The 19748-nt window shown below is 41.5% G+C and overlaps 1 protein-coding gene across 1 annotated transcript in view; it reads right to left on the bottom strand.

Moving 5' to 3' along the window:
- Positions 1 to 10112, bottom strand: part of LOC133348461 (transmembrane protein 132E-like) — a 149535-nt gene extending 139423 nt beyond the window's left edge. Inside the window, exon 1 of the mRNA XM_061561276.1 lies at positions 9608 to 10112. Within this exon, the coding sequence (XP_061417260.1) occupies positions 9608 to 9710 (103 nt within the window). The 5' untranslated portion in view covers positions 9711 to 10112. The remainder of the gene's footprint in view (positions 1 to 9607) is intronic.
- Positions 10113 to 19748: the final 9636 nt, after the last annotated feature.

The following is a 19748-nucleotide window of genomic DNA, read 5'->3' as shown; positions in this document are numbered from 1 at the left end:
TAAAACTGTATGTCAGGAATGTAGCAATTCACTTCCCACCTCACCAGCCCAGCAATTTGATGACTATCCACGATTCCGAGTTAAGATTCAATTTTAAAATCCAGTCTTTTTTTTTTCAACGTGGTGGCGAGATGTTAACTTCTTCGCCTGGTTATACAGGGGGTCGGGGTTCGATCCTGACCCTGTATATTTGGAGTTTGCATGTTCTCCCCGTGGTCGCGGGGATTCTTCTCCGGCCCCTCCCGTTTGTCCATCCACATTTAGAAATATGCGTTCAGAGTTTTTGACTGCGATGCATGTCCACGTGATGATACGCCACTTCGTTGAGCTATCATTTGTGGCAAAGTCGCTTCTGAAAAAGAGCTATATATATCTCAGTTTGCCTTACCTGGTAAAATAAAAGTAGCAGAGTAGAGTAACTCTACAATGAATGGTAGCGCCTCCAATGGCTGCAGAGGTCACATGACATCCTTTCAATATGCAGTGATATTATCAATGCGTTGCTGATAAATACATCTTGAAAATGGTGAAATAAGTTAAATATACTATTTTTACATTATACTTTGAACAACAGAAGAGCATTTATACGTTATGGAAGATAACATTCCTTTTTATTCTAACACGTTTACAGGAGATTATTACTCCCCGACCGCCCCACCACTAGCACTGACCAGCGTGGTGAAGTATGGTAAAATAATCCCCATGACCTACACGGCATGGGGAGGCCTTTATCCAGCAGTGGATCGATCATGGCGGATGATGTTCATTATGATATGTTCTTAAGAATGCAGTGTAATGCAATAAGACGATACTTTTAATTTTAAAAAAGCAATCACGTGCATAATGACACGAAACTGCATTAACATTTACATAATAGCATAAAAATGTTATATTTATTCAAAAGTTTCAATTAATTGCTTATGGCGTTAATCGCTTTGTACTCCTGACAGTTATCTTCCCTGGAGTTTAAGTTGTCTTCTCGCCAAAATCAAGTTTGTTCCTTCATAAAGCAGCCTTTGAAAATTGTACCTCAATCAATTTGGGAAGTATTAAGTATTCTAACTATGAATTCCCACTGTGCGAATTGACAGACAGCTTTAAGAAAATGGCATCTTAAGGCTCAGATTTTGAACCCTCACATTTTTTCACACTAGGGATTGTAGACATTATCGTGCCTACTTTAGAATGTCCCAGAGCAATGTTTAAAGGTTAAATGGAGGAGCATCTTAATTATATATTAAAATATATATTCATGATATCACACGAAAATAAACAATGTTTACGACTCCCAGCCCCATTCGTAGTAACATTTAGTTATTCACTGTTCTTTACTCAGAATGTGACTAGTAATAATACAAGGTTTCAGTGATTTGAAGCTTTCGTGACTGCAAGGATTCATATTCTTAGGTTTTTTCGGTAAAGTCACGTAGGTAAAACATTAAAATTAATAAAAGTAAAATAAAATAAAAAATCACGACAGCTGTCGTGGCTGTGACGGTTCCACCTGAAGACGGAAGCTTGTGTTGCCTCCGAAACGTCGTGATTTTTATTTTATTTTACTTTTATTAATTTTAATGTTTTACCTACGTGACTTTACCGAAAAAACCTAAGAATAAGGTTTCAGTGCTTCATGTAGGTTTGTGCGAATTCACAGAAAAAATACGGCGAACCTCGTTCTCCCCAAAATTCGCGATATTATGCAGTTCTAATTCACTCCTATGTGGTCGGACGTTGTGACAGTATTGTGCTATTCGGCAGGCAACTGTCTCATGCGGTTTTGCTTTGTGTGCCCCTTTTTTTCGAATGCATTTACCACCAAGCAAGGAAAACCTGGAGCAATTTCAATTCATAAAGCAGGCACCCTTAAACAATGGATCTCAGAACACCATGCATGTAAAGGAGGTTAATACGTGAGCGAAAAAAAAGAAACGATGAACGAAACGAGAGAGAGATAGCGAGAGAGGAGGTCGTTTTAAACAGGTGCTGGTGGGTGGGGGGGGGGAGGTCTTCACCCGGGACGTAAAGGTCTCCATTGACTGTGAGTAACCTTTGACCTCCACGGGCAGGGAATTTCAGAGCCTGGGTGCCGTACAAACGAAATCCCTGTCACCCCAGGTTCAAAGGCTGGAGCATGGTATGCCGAGTAGGGCACGATTTCGTGTTGTTAACCGATAGGCATGATTCTCAAGAGAACACATTGAGTTGTGACATGTCCCTGCCGTCATAGGTGGAGTTTGACTTCTATATTTGGGGGGGCGGGGGTCAGAGGTTCGCTTTGTCCCTCACATTAGGAATCGCGGGTGCATATAATAAATGTTTGTTTTTTCTTAATTGTAAACTACTGAAAATGTATTTATATAGGTGTCCAGTTTGGGGGGGCATTTCCTCCCCTTACGCCCCCCCCAAACTCCACCCATGCCATCTGTGCCACTTCAGGTAGTCTTCGGGTTACAGCCTCCTTCAAAAAGTATCTACTGGGCAGACCTTTTATGAATATAACTTGCATTACAAAGCAACACCGTTAGGAGTTCACAAAATGAGGCGAGACTGATCCCTGTTCTCAGGGTAGTGTCCTCTACCCTAACCATCGCTTAAGGCCAATCATACCCATCCTGTCATCGCCAGTGAGCTGGGCTCCCAGACAACCCTGAGCGTTTTCCCCTGTTGCTCACCCTTTTATAGCCCCACTCCTCCCACCACGATCCTTCAACTTTGCCTCGTTTGGCTGAGCGGAGTCTGAATCTTCAGCCACTCGTCGTCGTCCCCCCCCCCCCGCCACCTGGATTGGATCGCCTGCCACGGGGGGGGCCCAGTTAAGGGAAAATCGTGGCCCACCATTCCAGTTGCACACAAAGCTTCAACGATGCCCGCCAATGCAACCCGCGGCCCTCCTGAATGAACAAAACATCATGGAGTTGCGTACTAATTACAAACAATTAATGGGCACCAACGATGATGAAACAACTATTCCAATTGTTTATCCAGGAGAGCATTGGGATGGTTGGTCAATGACATTAATGAGACTTAGGCTTCATATCGGGAAGGGCACTGGAGCCCCAGGCAAAACCCAGTGTTCACACCAGGGGGTGAACACTCAACACTGGCATTTACTGGCTACTTTGCAGCCCTGGTGGTCACCCATCCAAGTCCAAATCAAGCTAAATTTTGCTTAGCTTCTGAGTACGGATGAGAGTGATGTATAAATGTTTAAAAGTACATTCCGATCATTGCAAGTCAACACGGGAGCTTTATGTTGTGATACACAGTATGCCTTTAATGTCAAACCCTTGTATTGAGTATGATGTTAATCTGCATTAAGTAAAGTCACCTGAATATACTGCGAGGAAGGCAAGAGGAAATCATCTCAAACTATCTTACCCTAGTTATGTGGCTCAAGTACCCCTGGGAGTTGTTGCAAAGTGAGATAGGGAGAGGAGTTTGTGCCACGGTATATTGGAGCACATAAACGAGGAAAGTGCTATTTAAAAAAGCAAAACACTGTGAATTAGTAATCCTCTGGAGTAGTATGATTGGCGTATGAATCATTCAGGGAATCAAATGGAGGGAACGCACCTGAGAGTAAGTCCATCGTGGAGGTGGAGGGATAAGATTGGTGATGTGTAGGAGTTATAGGGATTGTCGCATTGCGACCAATTGTGGAGACTTTCAGCAGTGGATGGTGCATGGCTGCTGCTGCTACTAATGATGATGATACAATTAAAACCGCATTTGCCTTAGCTGCTGCATTGTCCCCAATGAATTATTTAAACTATATAAATACATTTTGGAAATGTGTAATTTAATATTTACTGCACATTTAATGGCTACAAAAGCTACACATATAAAATATAATTGCAACATTGCTTTGTTATTCACAAGCCAAATACTCTGACACGATTTCATTATAACAGTTGGTCACAAAATTGCAACAGCAGCCTACCATGCTCTATACATTCTCTGCACATACAAAAAAATGTGGCATGCATTTTTTACGTGAAATTACAACCACACAAAAATGTATATCCTGGTGTTTTTAATAATGATATTGCTCATCGCCATCAGCATGGTAGTTTAAGGCTGAAATGTTCTGGTAAGCAACCTCCATTTATCTCCATCTGTCTTGGATGATGTCAATCAATGAATCCGTCAATGGCTTTTATTTAGAGCCTGCTGAGAGCCCCTTTAGATAAATGCATCTTTTGCAAAGGACACTTGGAGTAAAATATACATAGGTAAAAATTTCCACAGCTAAGAGAATTTGGTGCAGAGAAAAATAAGTTAAACAAACAGCTTGCGTGTTCTTTGTGATGTGATTTCACTCATTGATCTTCCACCCCATTGCATTACATTGTGTTCAGCTCATGTAAATTTGCCTATTTCCCATGTATTAACATTGTATTCAATTATTTAAAACTTTCCCTAATCTGGCTTATATAGGTGTCTCATTTATTAACTTATTATTTGCACTACTGTCATCTAAATAATTTAGCTTGATTTAATTCATGTATATATTATTCATTTACTGCTATTGTAGTCAGTTGGATGTTATGATTTATGTTTTTGGCATGTAATTTACACCCACAATGCGCATATTTGCAAAGATCTGAATTATATTCCATTGCAATTTTCAATTTTCTGTACCGTATTTTGCATACAGATTACATTTAGTTTGTGGAATCGAATGTAATGGCTAAGCCTTTTTTTTGTGAACAGTTTTGGGGCTTCAAAAGTATATATTATTGTGGCCTGCACTTACTTCACTTAGTATTTGGATGCCTCCATATACTGAATAGATTTTCTATATCTATACACCACTGTATAAGCCCATGTCCTGTAGAATTGTGTTAAAATTGCATGATATGTTGTTACTTTATAGAATTGACGAGTATTATGTAACCCTGGGTTGTTATCATTTCTAAACCGCCTTCTCCACTGTTCATGTGTCTTGGTTGTTGTCACAGTATATCTCAAGCTCTGGGGTTGAATCCCATCTCCTGATCTTGTTTAAAACATTTCTCCATATATAACTCGTATTCGTTGTTGGATGCACTCTGCCAAACACATATCAGATATCTAAACAAAGTACTTTCGTGGGGAACAAGGGGGCATAAGTAAAATGTAAACAATACATTTTGGTGACCTGTGAAAATAACTTATAATACCTTTCACATGTATGTTTGGTCTAAATCCATGGATCCAATGCAACCTTTTATTGCTGATAACATGTCAATCAATGCACATCTATTTATTTATATAACACACAACGCATCAATAGAGGCGTATTAGAGTCCTTTACATAAAGTAAAATTGACCGATAGTCAATACTTTAAAATAACATACAGTTTGTTTAAAATAACAAAGCAATGTGCCCTTGACAATATAATATTTAAAACTAATGTGTATGTATATCATATAACGATAATACCATCTTATATGACGGTATTTCCAGTGGTGGTCTACGTATTTAGGTATGTATGTATGCCACACGACTCTGTTGTGTAACTTTAACCATCATTTTCCATTTAGAAAACATAATTAAATACCTTTACATATTTTTCAGATATATAACAATGTAATTTATTGAGTAAAAATCCAGGAAAAGACTCAATGATGCTGATTGTTCAGCAATTCCTTTTGAAAGAGTGTTTTTGTATGTGGGAAGAAACTGGAGAATTCAGAGACAACCATGCGCATTCAAGGGAATGGCAGTCCTGCACATTAACCCACTTGCTGTACTGCCATCTCCTGGTAGCCTATCAGGTTGAGGAGTTTTACAAATATGTGATTCAGAACCCTTGCCTCCAAAGCATTGGAGTATAGCTGTAATCCGAAAGACATGGCTCAAGAATTACAAGTTAAACATTTAAATTATATATGTAAAAAAAATATCCAGCCATTCTAAATCTACTACTGGTGGTCATATTTTATTTGACCATACTTCACCACCCTGGTTCGTGTGGTTTGGCGGAGTGGGGGAGGAGAAGACTTACTCACTTCTGATGTTAGCCTTGGCTGGGATTCAAACTTGGGTGGCTGGGTTCACATATCCCAGCTCCACCCTCAATTTTATTTTACCATATGTCTGACATATTTTAAGTATTGCCCATTTTATGAAGGTTCCAAAATGGCTACACTTTATGAATCTTGCCATTTCGGCCTATAAATAAGCTTGTAATGATTGGCATTAACAATGTAGATAAGGCAGTGGTTGTCTGATAAAACAGTGAATTCAAACTCAACAGTGTTGCCCTGAATATAAATAGATTTCTGCTGCTCTTCAAAGGCTACACAATCACATTCTAAAAGCATTGACATGTTTAATGAGGTTCCCTTGTATTTCAGAAACAATATTTTTTATAAACATAACTGGATACTATGTTCTTTAAAAAGAAATAAGGATTCAGTAATGTTGATAAATATAATTAGTTGCTTACATAAACTCTTCTTGAGGAATGAGGTGTCATTTGTAATCTACATGTAAGCGGCATCGCTATGCAATACGTGGAATGATTTTCTTGTAATCTATATTTCAGTATTCTTACAGCATGTATATCCAATGTTGTGCCCCTTATTCCAAGAAAAAGCTCAGGTACATCTGAAGACTTTTTAAAGAGGTTCCTACTTTTTGACGCCTGACCAATTCCTCAGTGAGCACTCCGATGTGGCAGGAATAGGAGTACACACAGGAAACCCACACAGGCAAAGAAGCTAGCACTCATTAATCGTCTGTATGCTGTAGGTTAGCAACATGCTTGCTGTAATGTTATCCACCGACCATCTCATGTCACTTACATATATTGGCAAAACCTAAAAACTCTGGCTCCAAAGCACAACCAAACCCAAAACAGATACAAATAATGGTCACCCGATATCATATTTTGACTCATAAATGTGCTTAAAAACATGTATGAGCAGTAAAAAAAGATGTTATGGACTATTGAGAGCATGCTAACTGTGCTGTCTTATGACGGCTGTATGAAGGCACAAGAGCAGTGACAGAAGGCTAAATAGAGTAAATTATCGGTTTTACAGCTGGGCTTTGTGACCCTCACTATTTTCCCAACCAACTGTCTGCGGGGTTTGGCTCACAGCTGTCTTGGGTGAGTGGTGTATTGAACGCAGCCGAAATGCACTTCACTTGTGCGAGGCAGCTTGTCATGCTTAAAATTGCCATAGCAGCAAAATAACAATGCTTCATGACCCTACCTCAATCCCACTGCACCCCTACCCTGCACAACATGTGTACAATGTCATTGCCTTTTTAATCACTTGCAACATAATGTAATACAGGAGTTGTTATTTAATTTCTTCAGCACTAAATATTCCTCTGTGGTTTGCAAAGTAGATCGTATATGCGTGACTGCCAACCAAAAAATAAAATACACTCAAAATAGTTTAAAGTGTTGTATTTTACAGGAATGCAGTAAGATGCATGTACCATAATCATACCACCAACATGTTGCAAACAACTGCTTGCATTCATTGTTAATTTATAATAAGTTTTTTCAACTATTAATTCCAAACGTATAACACCATGATTTCTCTGCAGATGCATATGGTTGGAGGCCAGTATTTTAAGAGCGTTGCATATTTTTTCCCCAATACCGTTGATGTCACATGAAAGGCCATTCTGAAGGAACCGTTTCTATGTTCCATCACTGAACAGAGAATAAAAAATCATTGCTGTGTAACGATAGTTGAGGCTGACGAAGCAGTTTGTGTGTGCATATGCGGGGAGTGGTCGTGTAGCGGTTAGCACGCTGCACTATGAACCCAGCGACCCGAGTTCGAATCCCACTCACGGCCAACATCAGTTGACCAACAACAATATGGCCTTGAACCGTGTGCTGACCATGCCAGTGTAGTATTCTAGCCCACTGGGGGCTGGGTTAGCGGATTACAAAAGATTATGATATGTACAGACAAATGCCTGCCTGCACAGTACAAGGTAGCCTCGACAAAGGAGTGAAGCAAATAGGTTAATGCCTGTGTGTGTTGGGGGGATGGGGCAGTGGCGCAGTGATTAGTGCGCTGCTCTGTGAACCCGATGACTCGAATTCGATTCCTGCTCACAGGCAAGACCAGGGACGATTATTTCAACCAGTCTTGGGCCTCCCTTAAGTCGACTTTACCTCAAATTAGTACCTGGTGTCATGTGTAAACATTGCTACTGGGAAGACAAGAGCGGCCGGGTGTGGTGCTGACCATCCCACCCCCTCGTGTGCCGTACCAGCCTTCATAAATGCTCGCTAACAGCACATGCCCCAGCAGTCTGTTAAGCCTCTATGGGAGATCTTTGCCTTATATCTAGAATGCCTACCTCTCAAGTTCCTCAACCAGCTTCTCCTTCAACTGTAATATTGCTGTCATCTTCAAAACCCTCCTTGACATTGCCACAGCTGTACTTTCCTCTTTTATCTCCTCGCCAGTATTCTTTCTCTAACTTCCTCTCCTATGAATCTTTACACAATGGGAGGCTGCTTCCCTTTCTTCCGCTGCTCCCATTGTAACCTGCTGTACAATTGCTCTTTGTATATTTATAATCCCCCATCTTATAAAAATGTGCCTATGTGTATGTCACGTCTGTAAAACATTCTTAATTTCGTGGCCCTTTGTACTTCGTGGCCATACGTGCACAGTGTTTACAAAACGCCTCTTCTGGCATTACGGTAAAACCAAATTGCAATGAATACACCCATGCGTACACGCGTGTATGTGTGGGCCCATATGTACCAACGAAAGCCATTAGGCAAGCTTCATGAAACACTGGCATTCATGTAAGGATTCTCCAAGAGACTATGTTGCGATATGCAATTCTCCTGTGCCATTGAATAAAGAGTACGATTCAATAGCAATACTTTAGATGGCGATAATTATATGAACTAACACAAACAGATGTATTCGCAAACAGTTATTAAATCACCCTGTCAAAGAATTACACAAATCCAAATAAGTCTCACGAGTTGTCTCTCCATTGCGTGTTTGCTTTTTCATAATTAACGTGATAGTATACGAGGTAAAAAAATAGGTTTGCGTTTACCACATGTCTCGTAATCTATCAGTGGATATTATAATGGCAGCATGCTAGACAGTAACTGTTCTGGTTCAATCCATTTCGATGTATGGCTTGAAGGCATATTTTAAACTATTATTCTTAATGCATAGCTCACTCTTAATTTAAATACTTGTTAAAAAACCAGCCGTGTGATCGTTTTTCAAATTGTAAAGCTGCTATTTTTACAATCCTACCCTTGACAAGCAGAATATCCCACGCTAACAGTCCTTAAATGGTCGGGACGCCTGGGCAGGGTCAACCCAAAACCGCCCTGTGATTAAGCTGCTGCTTGCGAGGTGGCTGCATGGTGAGTTTATATGGCTGTTAAATGTGTTTTTGTTTAACATGTGTTCACATAGTTGTAATCTTCTGGATCACTACATTGCAATGGTACGATTGCAATGCATGATTGCATGACACATGACGCTACATAATCATACACTCGAAAAATGTGAAAATAGTCATCTCAAGTCATTACTCGTCAGGGTGTTATAACCAAGTGATCTGCTTATGTTGTTGTGGGCATGTCAATGTATGGGTAGGTCTGCTTACCATCTCCCAGCGTGAAGGAAATCATCAAAATGAGTCCAGCGGTTCTTCTGCGGAGGTGCTCATTATCAAAGCGGTAGTTTTCGCATTTCATCTCGTTTGCCATTTTCGTACGGGTGTTTTTTTTTTTAAAATAGCGGGGCGGTCCTCGTCCCTCTTATAACATTTATTTTTAATACCCCGTCACCCCCAAGTCGGCAGGCAGGACGCAACAACTGCACGGCCAAAAAAAAAGTTACGCCGCGCTCTGCTCCATTCCTTCGCGGTTCGCTCGCAATCTCCACGAACGCAAGCGACAAATAAACGTCTCCGAAGCCCAATAACGAACCGCGCGCCCTCGCGCCCGCCCTCCCCTTGCCTTGCACACACAAGCCGCGCGCGCGCCCGTTGCTATGCGCACGTGCGCGGTGCTGAAGTGGACAGCTCCGCTCGCTGCTGTTGCGGGTGCCGTGTGTGCGTGGGCGAGCGAGCCAGGGAACGGAGGAAGGCGGGCAGCGTTGCGTGCGCTCTTTGCTTAGCTGACTACGCAAGGGGTTGGGCTTCTTCGCCGCTCGGGGTGCGGGGGGACCGGGGGGGGTGGGGTGGGTTGGCTGGGGAGGTGGGGGGTGCCAGAGAAAATAGGGCTAGGGCGGGGGGGGTTCGGGGTAGGGCCAGCAGGGTGAGCGGTTTTTACACGCGCAACGCCTGTCTCATTGGAATGACGGAGCGCGTATGCGCTGGCGCGTTCGTTTAAAGATTCAGCGTGCGCTTTTCGCGAAATGACGCGTTCTGCCATTCGCACAATTTATTTTTTGTCTTCTATAAGCATTACGAGTAAAATCTGCGTTCGTAAGTGTCGAATCATTTCGGGAGCTGGTATAACGGTGAACTAAGCAACGGGAAATGAGAGGATGATGCTTAGAGGAAAGGACAATTTTTTTAAATGCTATTCATGGAAATTACTTTCATTAGATGATTTACAATTCAACCTTCGCCAGGATGGTATTCAGTTGATTTTTACCCCGAACACGCTTTCGAAATTTCTTAAACTGAACATGTGGGAGGTTTAATAATGCTGTAATTGAGAACTCTCGTAGAGGATATGATTGCGACTTAACAGCTATAAATAGTGAGTTTAACACAAGATTTGAGGGGATGATTGTTTTATTATTTCAAATAAACTATTATAAATGTACAGGACCGACAATTTGGGAAAGTTTATATCAAATACAGCAATTTAATTTATCCAAAAGGTAGTCTTTGTATTTTAACAGTGACTTCATTCACGCATCCTAAGCATCACACGGGCTTGCTGCAGATAACGTATTCAAACAAAGGATGTAGTTGTATTGTTTGCTTATTCCAACAAGCATGTATATGTGTTGAACTTCTTTCACAGCGTACGTAGCAAACCTTCTAATCGGAGGTGTGACGTTCATCCGAACAGCAGTCTCCTTACCACGTGTTGTATCATCAACCGGACTGATTTTGGGTACCGTGCACGTTTTCCCGTTTTCACATACAAACTCTGGACAAGGGCTAGGAGCTAGAGGAGTCGATATAAAAGGTGTGGAGGGGGGGGGGAAATCTATACACATCTAGCAGTGCGCTCTTTGCTGCCAATACTCTTGAGCATAGTCTTAGACTTACACAGTGCAACCAGGCAAGTACAAATATCAGCATTAAGCCGCCAAGCTACAGCTCTTGCCCATCGATTGTCCGCAGCAATTTCGTTAACGTATGCCTACGTCAAGGTATTAAGTACAAGCAACGACGCTCGTGAGATTTAGTTCCAGATTATGTAGCATAGCGCACAAAGCAGAAAAGGTAAATAATTCATGCGAACCCTGCGTCATCACATAACTTCTAAACGCCATAATGCACCCAGAAATATTTTCGTGCCTGTTGCTACGAAAAAAGTAATGGAGACAATTACGTGACGTGCTTTAAGCAATCTGTTTCAAGATTCACTTCGTGAACATAGATGCATGTTCGAGGGCCTTTCTGCGTTACTTTGTATGCCAAAAACGCCCCCACACCTCTTAAACAATTATGACATTTGCCATTTACTATTATGTAAGTGTGGTGCGGAAATGTCTGTTGCTGTTGCTAAAATATTTCACTGCTTGTGTTCGTGCAAATGCTCATACCCGCTGGGGTAAACAGCTTGGACGTGGTGAATAAACGTGTAAAGAAGCATTGTCTTGTTAGAGCACTCCTATGCTGGATACACAACCCCGACAAAGTGCTCTTTGCATTTAGCAGCAGTGGTTTCGTGGGGATGTAGTTCAACAAAATATCGCACGCACGGGCCGTTATTTAATGTACATACATGCATTAAGTGATATATTTTCGTCCGCTGATTGTTAGCGAAACAGACAGTTGAAATGGCCTACAATATTCACACTTAACTTGTAATTAATTTGACGTAAAAGTACAGTGATATTTAGGAAACGAAACCCACAGCATGCTCGTGAGTTACCAGGTATGCTTCGAAAATGTTCAATTTGCTATTTTAATTGTTATTAGTGAAGCAGCAGAGGGAATTGATAGTTTAGCAGACGTATGTTATTTAGTTTATGAATCCTGTTAGAAAGCAAATATCTGATGCCTTGTTTTAGTAAGTAAGGTGTGTGTAAATGTCCTTAAAGGCCACATTTAACTATGTTTATTTTTTGGCTGAATGCCGCCATAATGTGTGCCCATAAAGGTGTCAGCCATTATTAAAGAATTATAATTACAAGGGACTTTGGTTAAAGTGTTGGAAAAATAGTCCATGTATTCGTAAGATGAGTGTATACCAAAAAACCCCAGCAGCACATGCCAGAATCAATCAATAAAATCACACCTGCGATGTTGGCGAATGCCTGCAACTCTCTCACATATTGATACAATGTGACTTGCCAGCACCATGGCAAACATGAGGTTTTATCATCACCATCCGTGTTCTATCCACTTTTGGATGACTTTCTCCTCATGTCGCCACCGAGCCTTGCAGTTTTGGGATGCAACCAAAGATCGCACACCTGCATATGAGCTTATTTTGTCACTTCATCTCCATGATTGATTGCATTCTCGAGAATATTCTTCCGTTGGCTGCCATCCTCATCAGCAACCTCTTCCATCAGCCACCACCCCATTAGCAATGTGTCTTGCCTCAGCTGACTTTACTTCCTTAAAAGTCTATATTTTTTTTTTCTGTAAATGTGCGCTTGTTCCCTCATCCACGTAACCCTCTCTGTCTCTAACTGTAATTCTAGCGTCCGTCTCTCAATGATATTTTTCATACTTTTCAGCCTTTCCCTCTGTATACCTTGTCATTTTCCATTTCACGTCTATGGCATAGCAAGTAATATGTGCAGATTGCCGAATTCCTTTTATAGTAAAAAAAATACCTAGTATGAAGTGTTTCCCTTTTGTATCCTTCCAACATTTTATTATTTTATTTAACACGTAGGCTTTCGCGACCAATATCATCGAAACAGGAAGATTTCTCCATAAATCTGGCTGTCGCCTGATGAAGCAAGTTGTAATTACTGGCGAAACGTCGTACTCAGATTGGAAATGTTGCGGATTTGCTCTCCAACACACTAGTGTGCTGTACTAGTAACGAATTGGCATGCTCTGTTAACGTGACAAACCTTATTAATTGGCTGTGTCGGATGGTGGTGGATTTAACGACACATTTATGTTTACGCGATCTAACCCAAAAAACACTATGTTATGGGTATTTTTTATTTTGTTAATCGAACCTGAAACACTTGAATTTTGTTTTGGGTCTATCTTAGCTGAACTTAACATCACTCTTTGTTAGCTTTTTTGAAAAATTGTGTCATCAGCAAATACAAGATGGTTAATATATTCTCTATTTATATTTATATAAGCCAGCCATACTGGTATTTAATAATGGTGTTTAGTATTAATTTACCTCTTCTATAGCCTGGTTGATGTTAAGTGGTCAATGGTAGAAACACCTTTTCTTAATCCAGCTTTTTAAAATGATTAGTTAGCCTCTAACTTGTCAATTACTCGGTAATCTTTCACCTCATGAGTAAAAAAAAATCAAATCAGTTTTCTCCCCCGCTTTATATCAAATCATTATTCAGGCATTGTTTCACAATTGTCGGCATGATGAAAGAAGTGGGAACCCATATTAGATCAAGATTAGTGGACATATTGATTATATGATATTGTATTCTTGTGCATGGCAATATGTTAAGGAGCTAAATGCCAATGTTGAGGTCTGATAGCCACGAGAGGGCTTGGGGAGATAGTTTGGAAAAGCATGCTATTCCTCCTCCCTAACACATTCCTGCGGAGGGAGCTGGTAGGAACGTTGGGTTGCTCGGTCAATGGCCAGGGTCAACGGCGGCGTGGTGTATTCCGCAAATATGCCCGACTGTGAGGGCGGGCACAAGCCGGCGTGAGTAGGTTAAACGTTGAGTTTTATAAGGGCACCACGGGGTGACCAGCCCCTCGCCACCCAGCCTCACCCCTCCCACCCCCCACCCAGCCCCACCCCACCCTCCCCACCCAGCCCCTCCCCAACCTCCCCACCCAGCCCCACCCTCCGCACCCAGCCCCTCCCCACCCTCCGTTCCCCACCCAGCCCCTCCCTCCCCACCCAGCCCCTCCCTGCACGACGGACACAATAATCCCCTGTGGGCTGGTGTAACCAGGAGGTTCCTACCAGTATAAGGTGCACAGACTACAGTGGTTCATTATATGGGTTGCATGGACACAGTTGCACTGTGACTTATCTTTCAGTTTCCATTCATGAAGGAGATGTATGCATGGGCCTGTTGATGTTCTGATGTGATTGATGGCTCCACTTGTATCTTCGAGGAATATCAAAGCTAGGTGTGGTGTTTTGGTTCTTCATTTAATGTTTACACAGAAACGAAATACCTTAATCGTGTGGAGGTTGTGAAAGACAAAACCAGATTACATTTGCATATTTGTGTAGTTATATCAACATAGCTGCAACTCCTTTTTAATTAGCATTATTTAAATATAGATGCTACCTTCATGGACACGTTGTATTTTGGCACTGCCTATTGCATAACTATGTCTAGTAATATGCATTATGCATACAAACACTAAGCTGCTGTTTTTATAGTCTGTCAGCATAGTATGTTCACTGCTCATTGAAGCATGAATGCACAGCCTTGAACTATGTGCTGCCTATGCCCAGTGTAGTATTCTATTCCAGCACGAGACTGGAGGCTGGGTTCGTGGATTACGAGAGATTATGATATGTACAGACACCTGTCTGCCTGTACGGTACAAGGTGGCCTCTACAAAGGAGTGAAGCAAGTAGGTTATAATGCCCGTGTGGTGGATGTGAGTGTTAGCTCTGTGTATATTGGTGGAGGGGAGCAGTGGCGCAGTGATTAGTGCGCTGCCCTATGAACCCAGCGACACGGGTTCGATTCCCGCTGACAGTCAATACCTGTGACGATTATTTAAACCAGTCCTGGGCCTCCCCTAGGCCAACTCAGCCTGAAATTAGTAATTGGTGCAATGTGTAAATATTGCCACGAGGGAGACAAAGGCAGCCGAGAGTGGTGCTGGCCACCCACCACCGCGTGTGTCGTGCTGGTCTTCATAGGTGATACTCGTTAACAGTACTTGTTCCAAAAGTATGTTAAGGCTATACAGGGGATCTTTGTTTTTGCGTGGAGGGACACATATATATTCAAAAATACACTTGATGGAATTGATCAAACGAGATCGAGATCAAGATGTCTTCATGGCCAAAGCGATTGATGCCACCGCATCTCGCCAATGCCTTCTGTCAGATTCTGCAGCTGCTGCTAACACAGTAGGCACAAACCTTCAGGTTAAAACAAGTCTTGAAACTTGGTGACGGAGGAAGGTTAATTTTGTAACTGTAATTTGACTTTTGTTATACGGTGATTTTTTTCCCCTAATTTAAAAGCGAACCTTAACGAAACGTGCATTATATTAACTGCGTTGAACTGTGAAATAATGAACATGTCTCGACACTTGAACTACTCGAGATACACCAGTAAGAACTACTATGCGGCATTAAAGTAAAATTTAATATTAGGTGTAATAAAAAGGTGAAAGTAATATTGCCATGGTGTCATGCTTCGCACACTGTGCTTACAATCCACAGATTTGTCAGTTCAATCTTCAGGCATGATAGTTGAATGTGCAATTCTACATAAGTGATTTTAAGTAATTTAACCAGTCAAATGATGAACACGTTAAGTGATTAACATCTACCAACTTGGAAATGTACAGATAAAAACTCTGTGTGGAATTAAAGCGTAATTGAATATTAGGTGTAATTATGATATACGCATCTAAATATTAAAATAAAAAGTATACATTTAACTGATTTTTTATTCCCACTGTATCTGACGTTTTAAATTCAAATTTTCAAGTATAAAATGTTGTATTCGTCTACGAAAGTAAAACATTTTGCAATGTCACGCCTGTCCTTTGCGATGGATGTGAATTGGTTTTTAAGTGGGACTAAATGGGCTTAGACCCAGGCATTTGAGCTTCATGCCAAACTGGCCCCTGCTTCTGCAGATTCTAATTCTGCCAAGCAGACTCTATTAGCTAGTTCGTGTCGTCTGTGTGTCGCGGTTAGCGCTACGCTGTGCTACGAATCTGGCGACCCGGATTCGATTCCCGCTCACGGCCAACACCAGTGACGATTATCTGAACCGGTCCTGGGCCTCTCCTAGGTCGACTCAACCTCAAATGAGTACCTGGTGCGATGCGTAAACATCGCCACTGGGGAGACAAAGGCGGCTTGGCGTGGGGTTGGCCACTCACCCCCTCGTGTGCCGTGCCGACCTTCATAGGTGCTCACTAACAGCACTTGCCCAAACAGTGTGTTAAAGACTATATGGGGAATCTTTGTCTTTGTAATACCTAATTTTCAGTTGTACCTTGAAACAAGGATTCCCCAAACAAAAAAAGGACACGTTCCTCTCTTGATTAATATTTTCACTATTTAATGACTACCTTCCAGAATGCTACCCGCGTGGTTCATGGTAAATGCATCGTTACGTTATGTACCTCGTTTCAAAGAGCATTTCTAGAAACAGAACATTCCCAAGAAGAAGCCAATTTGCATAAAATACTTAGCAATTGCGCAAAGCATTGCTGCACAGTAACACACTAAAGTAAAGCCATTAAAAATGTTTAGCATTTTTTTTTATATCTGCAGATTTCATGTTTTTAGGGAAAATGTGTGCTCCACTGCATTTAGAAGTTAAAAGTAAGAGAAAAAGAGAAATCAGCATAACAAGTAATTTTGCATGCACGAAGGCCCTTGCAATAGGAATGAGACATAAAAGCACAGTGGGTTGATTGAGTTCATGCTACTCTTAGGGGAATGAAATTTGCTAGCTCTGAAGAGCTGTGACCATGGAAATAGTGGAAATACAGGATAGCAATGAAATACACTGTCATTGGTGCACAGGCTGTGGTGAGGCAGTTGGTATCTCATGACCGTGTAGTCATTTGGCTTTAAACTGAAACTAAGCAAAGCAGTCCTGATTTGAAGTTTTCGTGACTGCAGGGATCCATACGCTTTGGTTCTTTCGGTAAAGTCACATAGGTATAAAATATGCAGTCACGAAAACTTCTAATCTAGATTGAACCGCCTCTACGGGGAGGGTTTTCACACATCTGTTAGAGCTTTTAACAGACTACGAGACAAGAAGGCTCAACTGATCGAGTCGCTAACCTTCCTCAAGAGATGCCGCGATAACAAGGTCATACCGATCACATTTTCACTCACATCTGCTGCTGTCACTTCTCCTAACGCTAAACGGATCTTGTTTAAAGCCAGCCTATCACTAATCTCAGAGAGAATAAGATTGCTTCGATTTGAACTTGCTAATTTAGACAAGACTCTCTTACAATCACACTTAAAATTAACAGATAAAATGTCCACTTTTGATTGGGACCATGTAGATAACATGACAGACTCATCTGCTAATGCAATGTCAACCAAATGTAAAGTTAACTTTATTGCTAAATTCAACCTCCTGTCAAAAAAGAAGCCAGATCCACACGTTAAAAAGTTAGATGTTAACAAGATTGTCATCAATCAGAGTAACATCCCAATTTCCGACAGCCTAAAATCGGTACTAGCTAAAGGGTTGAATTTCGCAGTCACCCCTAAACATATCCCAGTGGATGATATCATCTCCCAGGTCGACGTAGCCCTCAAAGACTTGGGACACGTCCCGACAGACGTGGCAAGATCTGAAATTGTCACCATCCTTAAAAATGCTAAGAAACACATTAGTAATATCAGCAAAGACGAGCGCTCTGAACTCGCAAAATTGAAAAAAAAAAGACGACATACTCATTGTCTCGGCCGACAAGGGCAATGACACTGTCATCATGGATAAAACCACATACAACAACAAAATCCAGGACTTAAATTTCGATTTAAAGCTTTCGTGACTGCAGGGATTCATCTTCTTGGTTCTTTCGGTAAAGTCAACAAAGATCCTACTAACAGCCTGACTACAAAAACCAACAATATCATTACCAGTTCGACTTCTCTAATCGAACCAGTCAAATGGCTCTCCCTTAAACCTTCTGCTATTAGACCACCCAGATTCTATGGTCTTCCCAAGATCCATAAAGAAGGGACTCCACTTCGGCCCATTGTTTCCACTATCAACTCACCTACCTACAAACTGGCCCGTTTTCTGTCTGATACCTTGCTTCCATTCACTGGCAAGACTACCTCAGCAGTACATACTGTACCTCAGCTCACTTGGTTTCTCTAATCAAGGGCATTTCACTGTCCCCAGATGATTTTCTCATCAGCTTTGATGTAGTTTCTCTGTTCACCAAGGTTCCTGTGCCTGGCACCTTAGCAATAATTGAAGATTTAGTCCAACATGGACTGAATCCTGATTTTTATACTCTGGTTAGGCACTGCCTTACCAACACTTACTTCACCTGGAATGATACTTTCTACAAACAAAATGAAGGTACCCCCATGGGTTCCCTCTTATCATCATAGATAGCGAATGTTTTCATGGAGAAATTTGAAACATGCCATCCAGACATCCACTCTATGTCCTTCCTTGTGGAAGTGATATGTAGGTGACACTTTCGTCATTTGGCCACATGGCCTGCCAGCATTGAACCAATTTCTCAACCACATTAATTCCATATACCCATCTATCAAATTCACCATGGAAGTAGAGAAGGATGGTAAGATACCATTCCTGGATGTTTTGTTTGAGAAGAGACCTGATGGCTCGTTGGGACAATGTCTACAGGAAAGCCACCCACACAGATTCCTATCTGAAACCTGATTCACCACCATCCGGCACAGAAGAATTCCTTCATCAAAACACTACACCATAGGACCCACTGCATTTCTGACCAACACCACCTAGCCAGTGAACTGTAACACGTACACCAGGCCCTCAAGATGAATGGGTACTCGGACCGCATTATCCCTCTAGCAGCGCTCCACTCCCTCGACCCCACACCCTCCTCTCTATCTCACCTCCCTTGCTCCTCCCCCCCTCTCTTACCTATATAACCTCTTGTCACGGTAGCCCTTTTGACCACTTCAGCAATTGTTTCTTGCTGTGGTTGTCCCACCTGATGACGGATGCTTGTGTTGCGCCCGAAACGTCGTGATTTAATTTATTTTATTTTATACCTACGTGACTTTACCGAAAGAACGAAACAGTAAACAAAGCAATATAAGTCTCGTGCTGGAATATTGTTTCCAGGCCCGGTATTACATCAATTTCCGGGCAAGGAAACAATATTCTATCCTGAAAACACACTTGAACTTTATTCAATATTAATAGCTGTTGGGGAGAAGCACTTTTGGCACACAGCAAAACATTATACATTGTTGGCAGATTCTTTCACTGCGGCCTTTTGCGATGCAACTGTTAATTAAAACAAGTTGTAGGGTATATATTTTCAGAAACACCTGTCAGCAATAATTGGGAAGAGCATATCATGCAATGCTGCCACCATCTCGACCACTCATCCGCATTTTTTTATCGTTGACTTGCATCTCCTGGCGTAAAGGTGTGACGACGCTGGGTACTTTGCCTGAGTGTTTGAAAAAAATATTCATCCAGGCTGTACAGATCAAAAAATGGATTAGCATTTTTATCCATCATCA

Source organism: Lethenteron reissneri, chromosome 27 (genome assembly GCF_015708825.2).
Source record: "Lethenteron reissneri isolate LAM-NWPU_2019-01 chromosome 27, ASM1570882v1, whole genome shotgun sequence".
Taxonomy (NCBI): Eukaryota; Metazoa; Chordata; class Hyperoartia; order Petromyzontiformes; family Petromyzontidae; genus Lethenteron; species Lethenteron reissneri.
The sequence above is the reverse complement of the archived record's forward strand: the minus strand, read 5'-3'. Positions and strand labels throughout refer to the sequence as shown.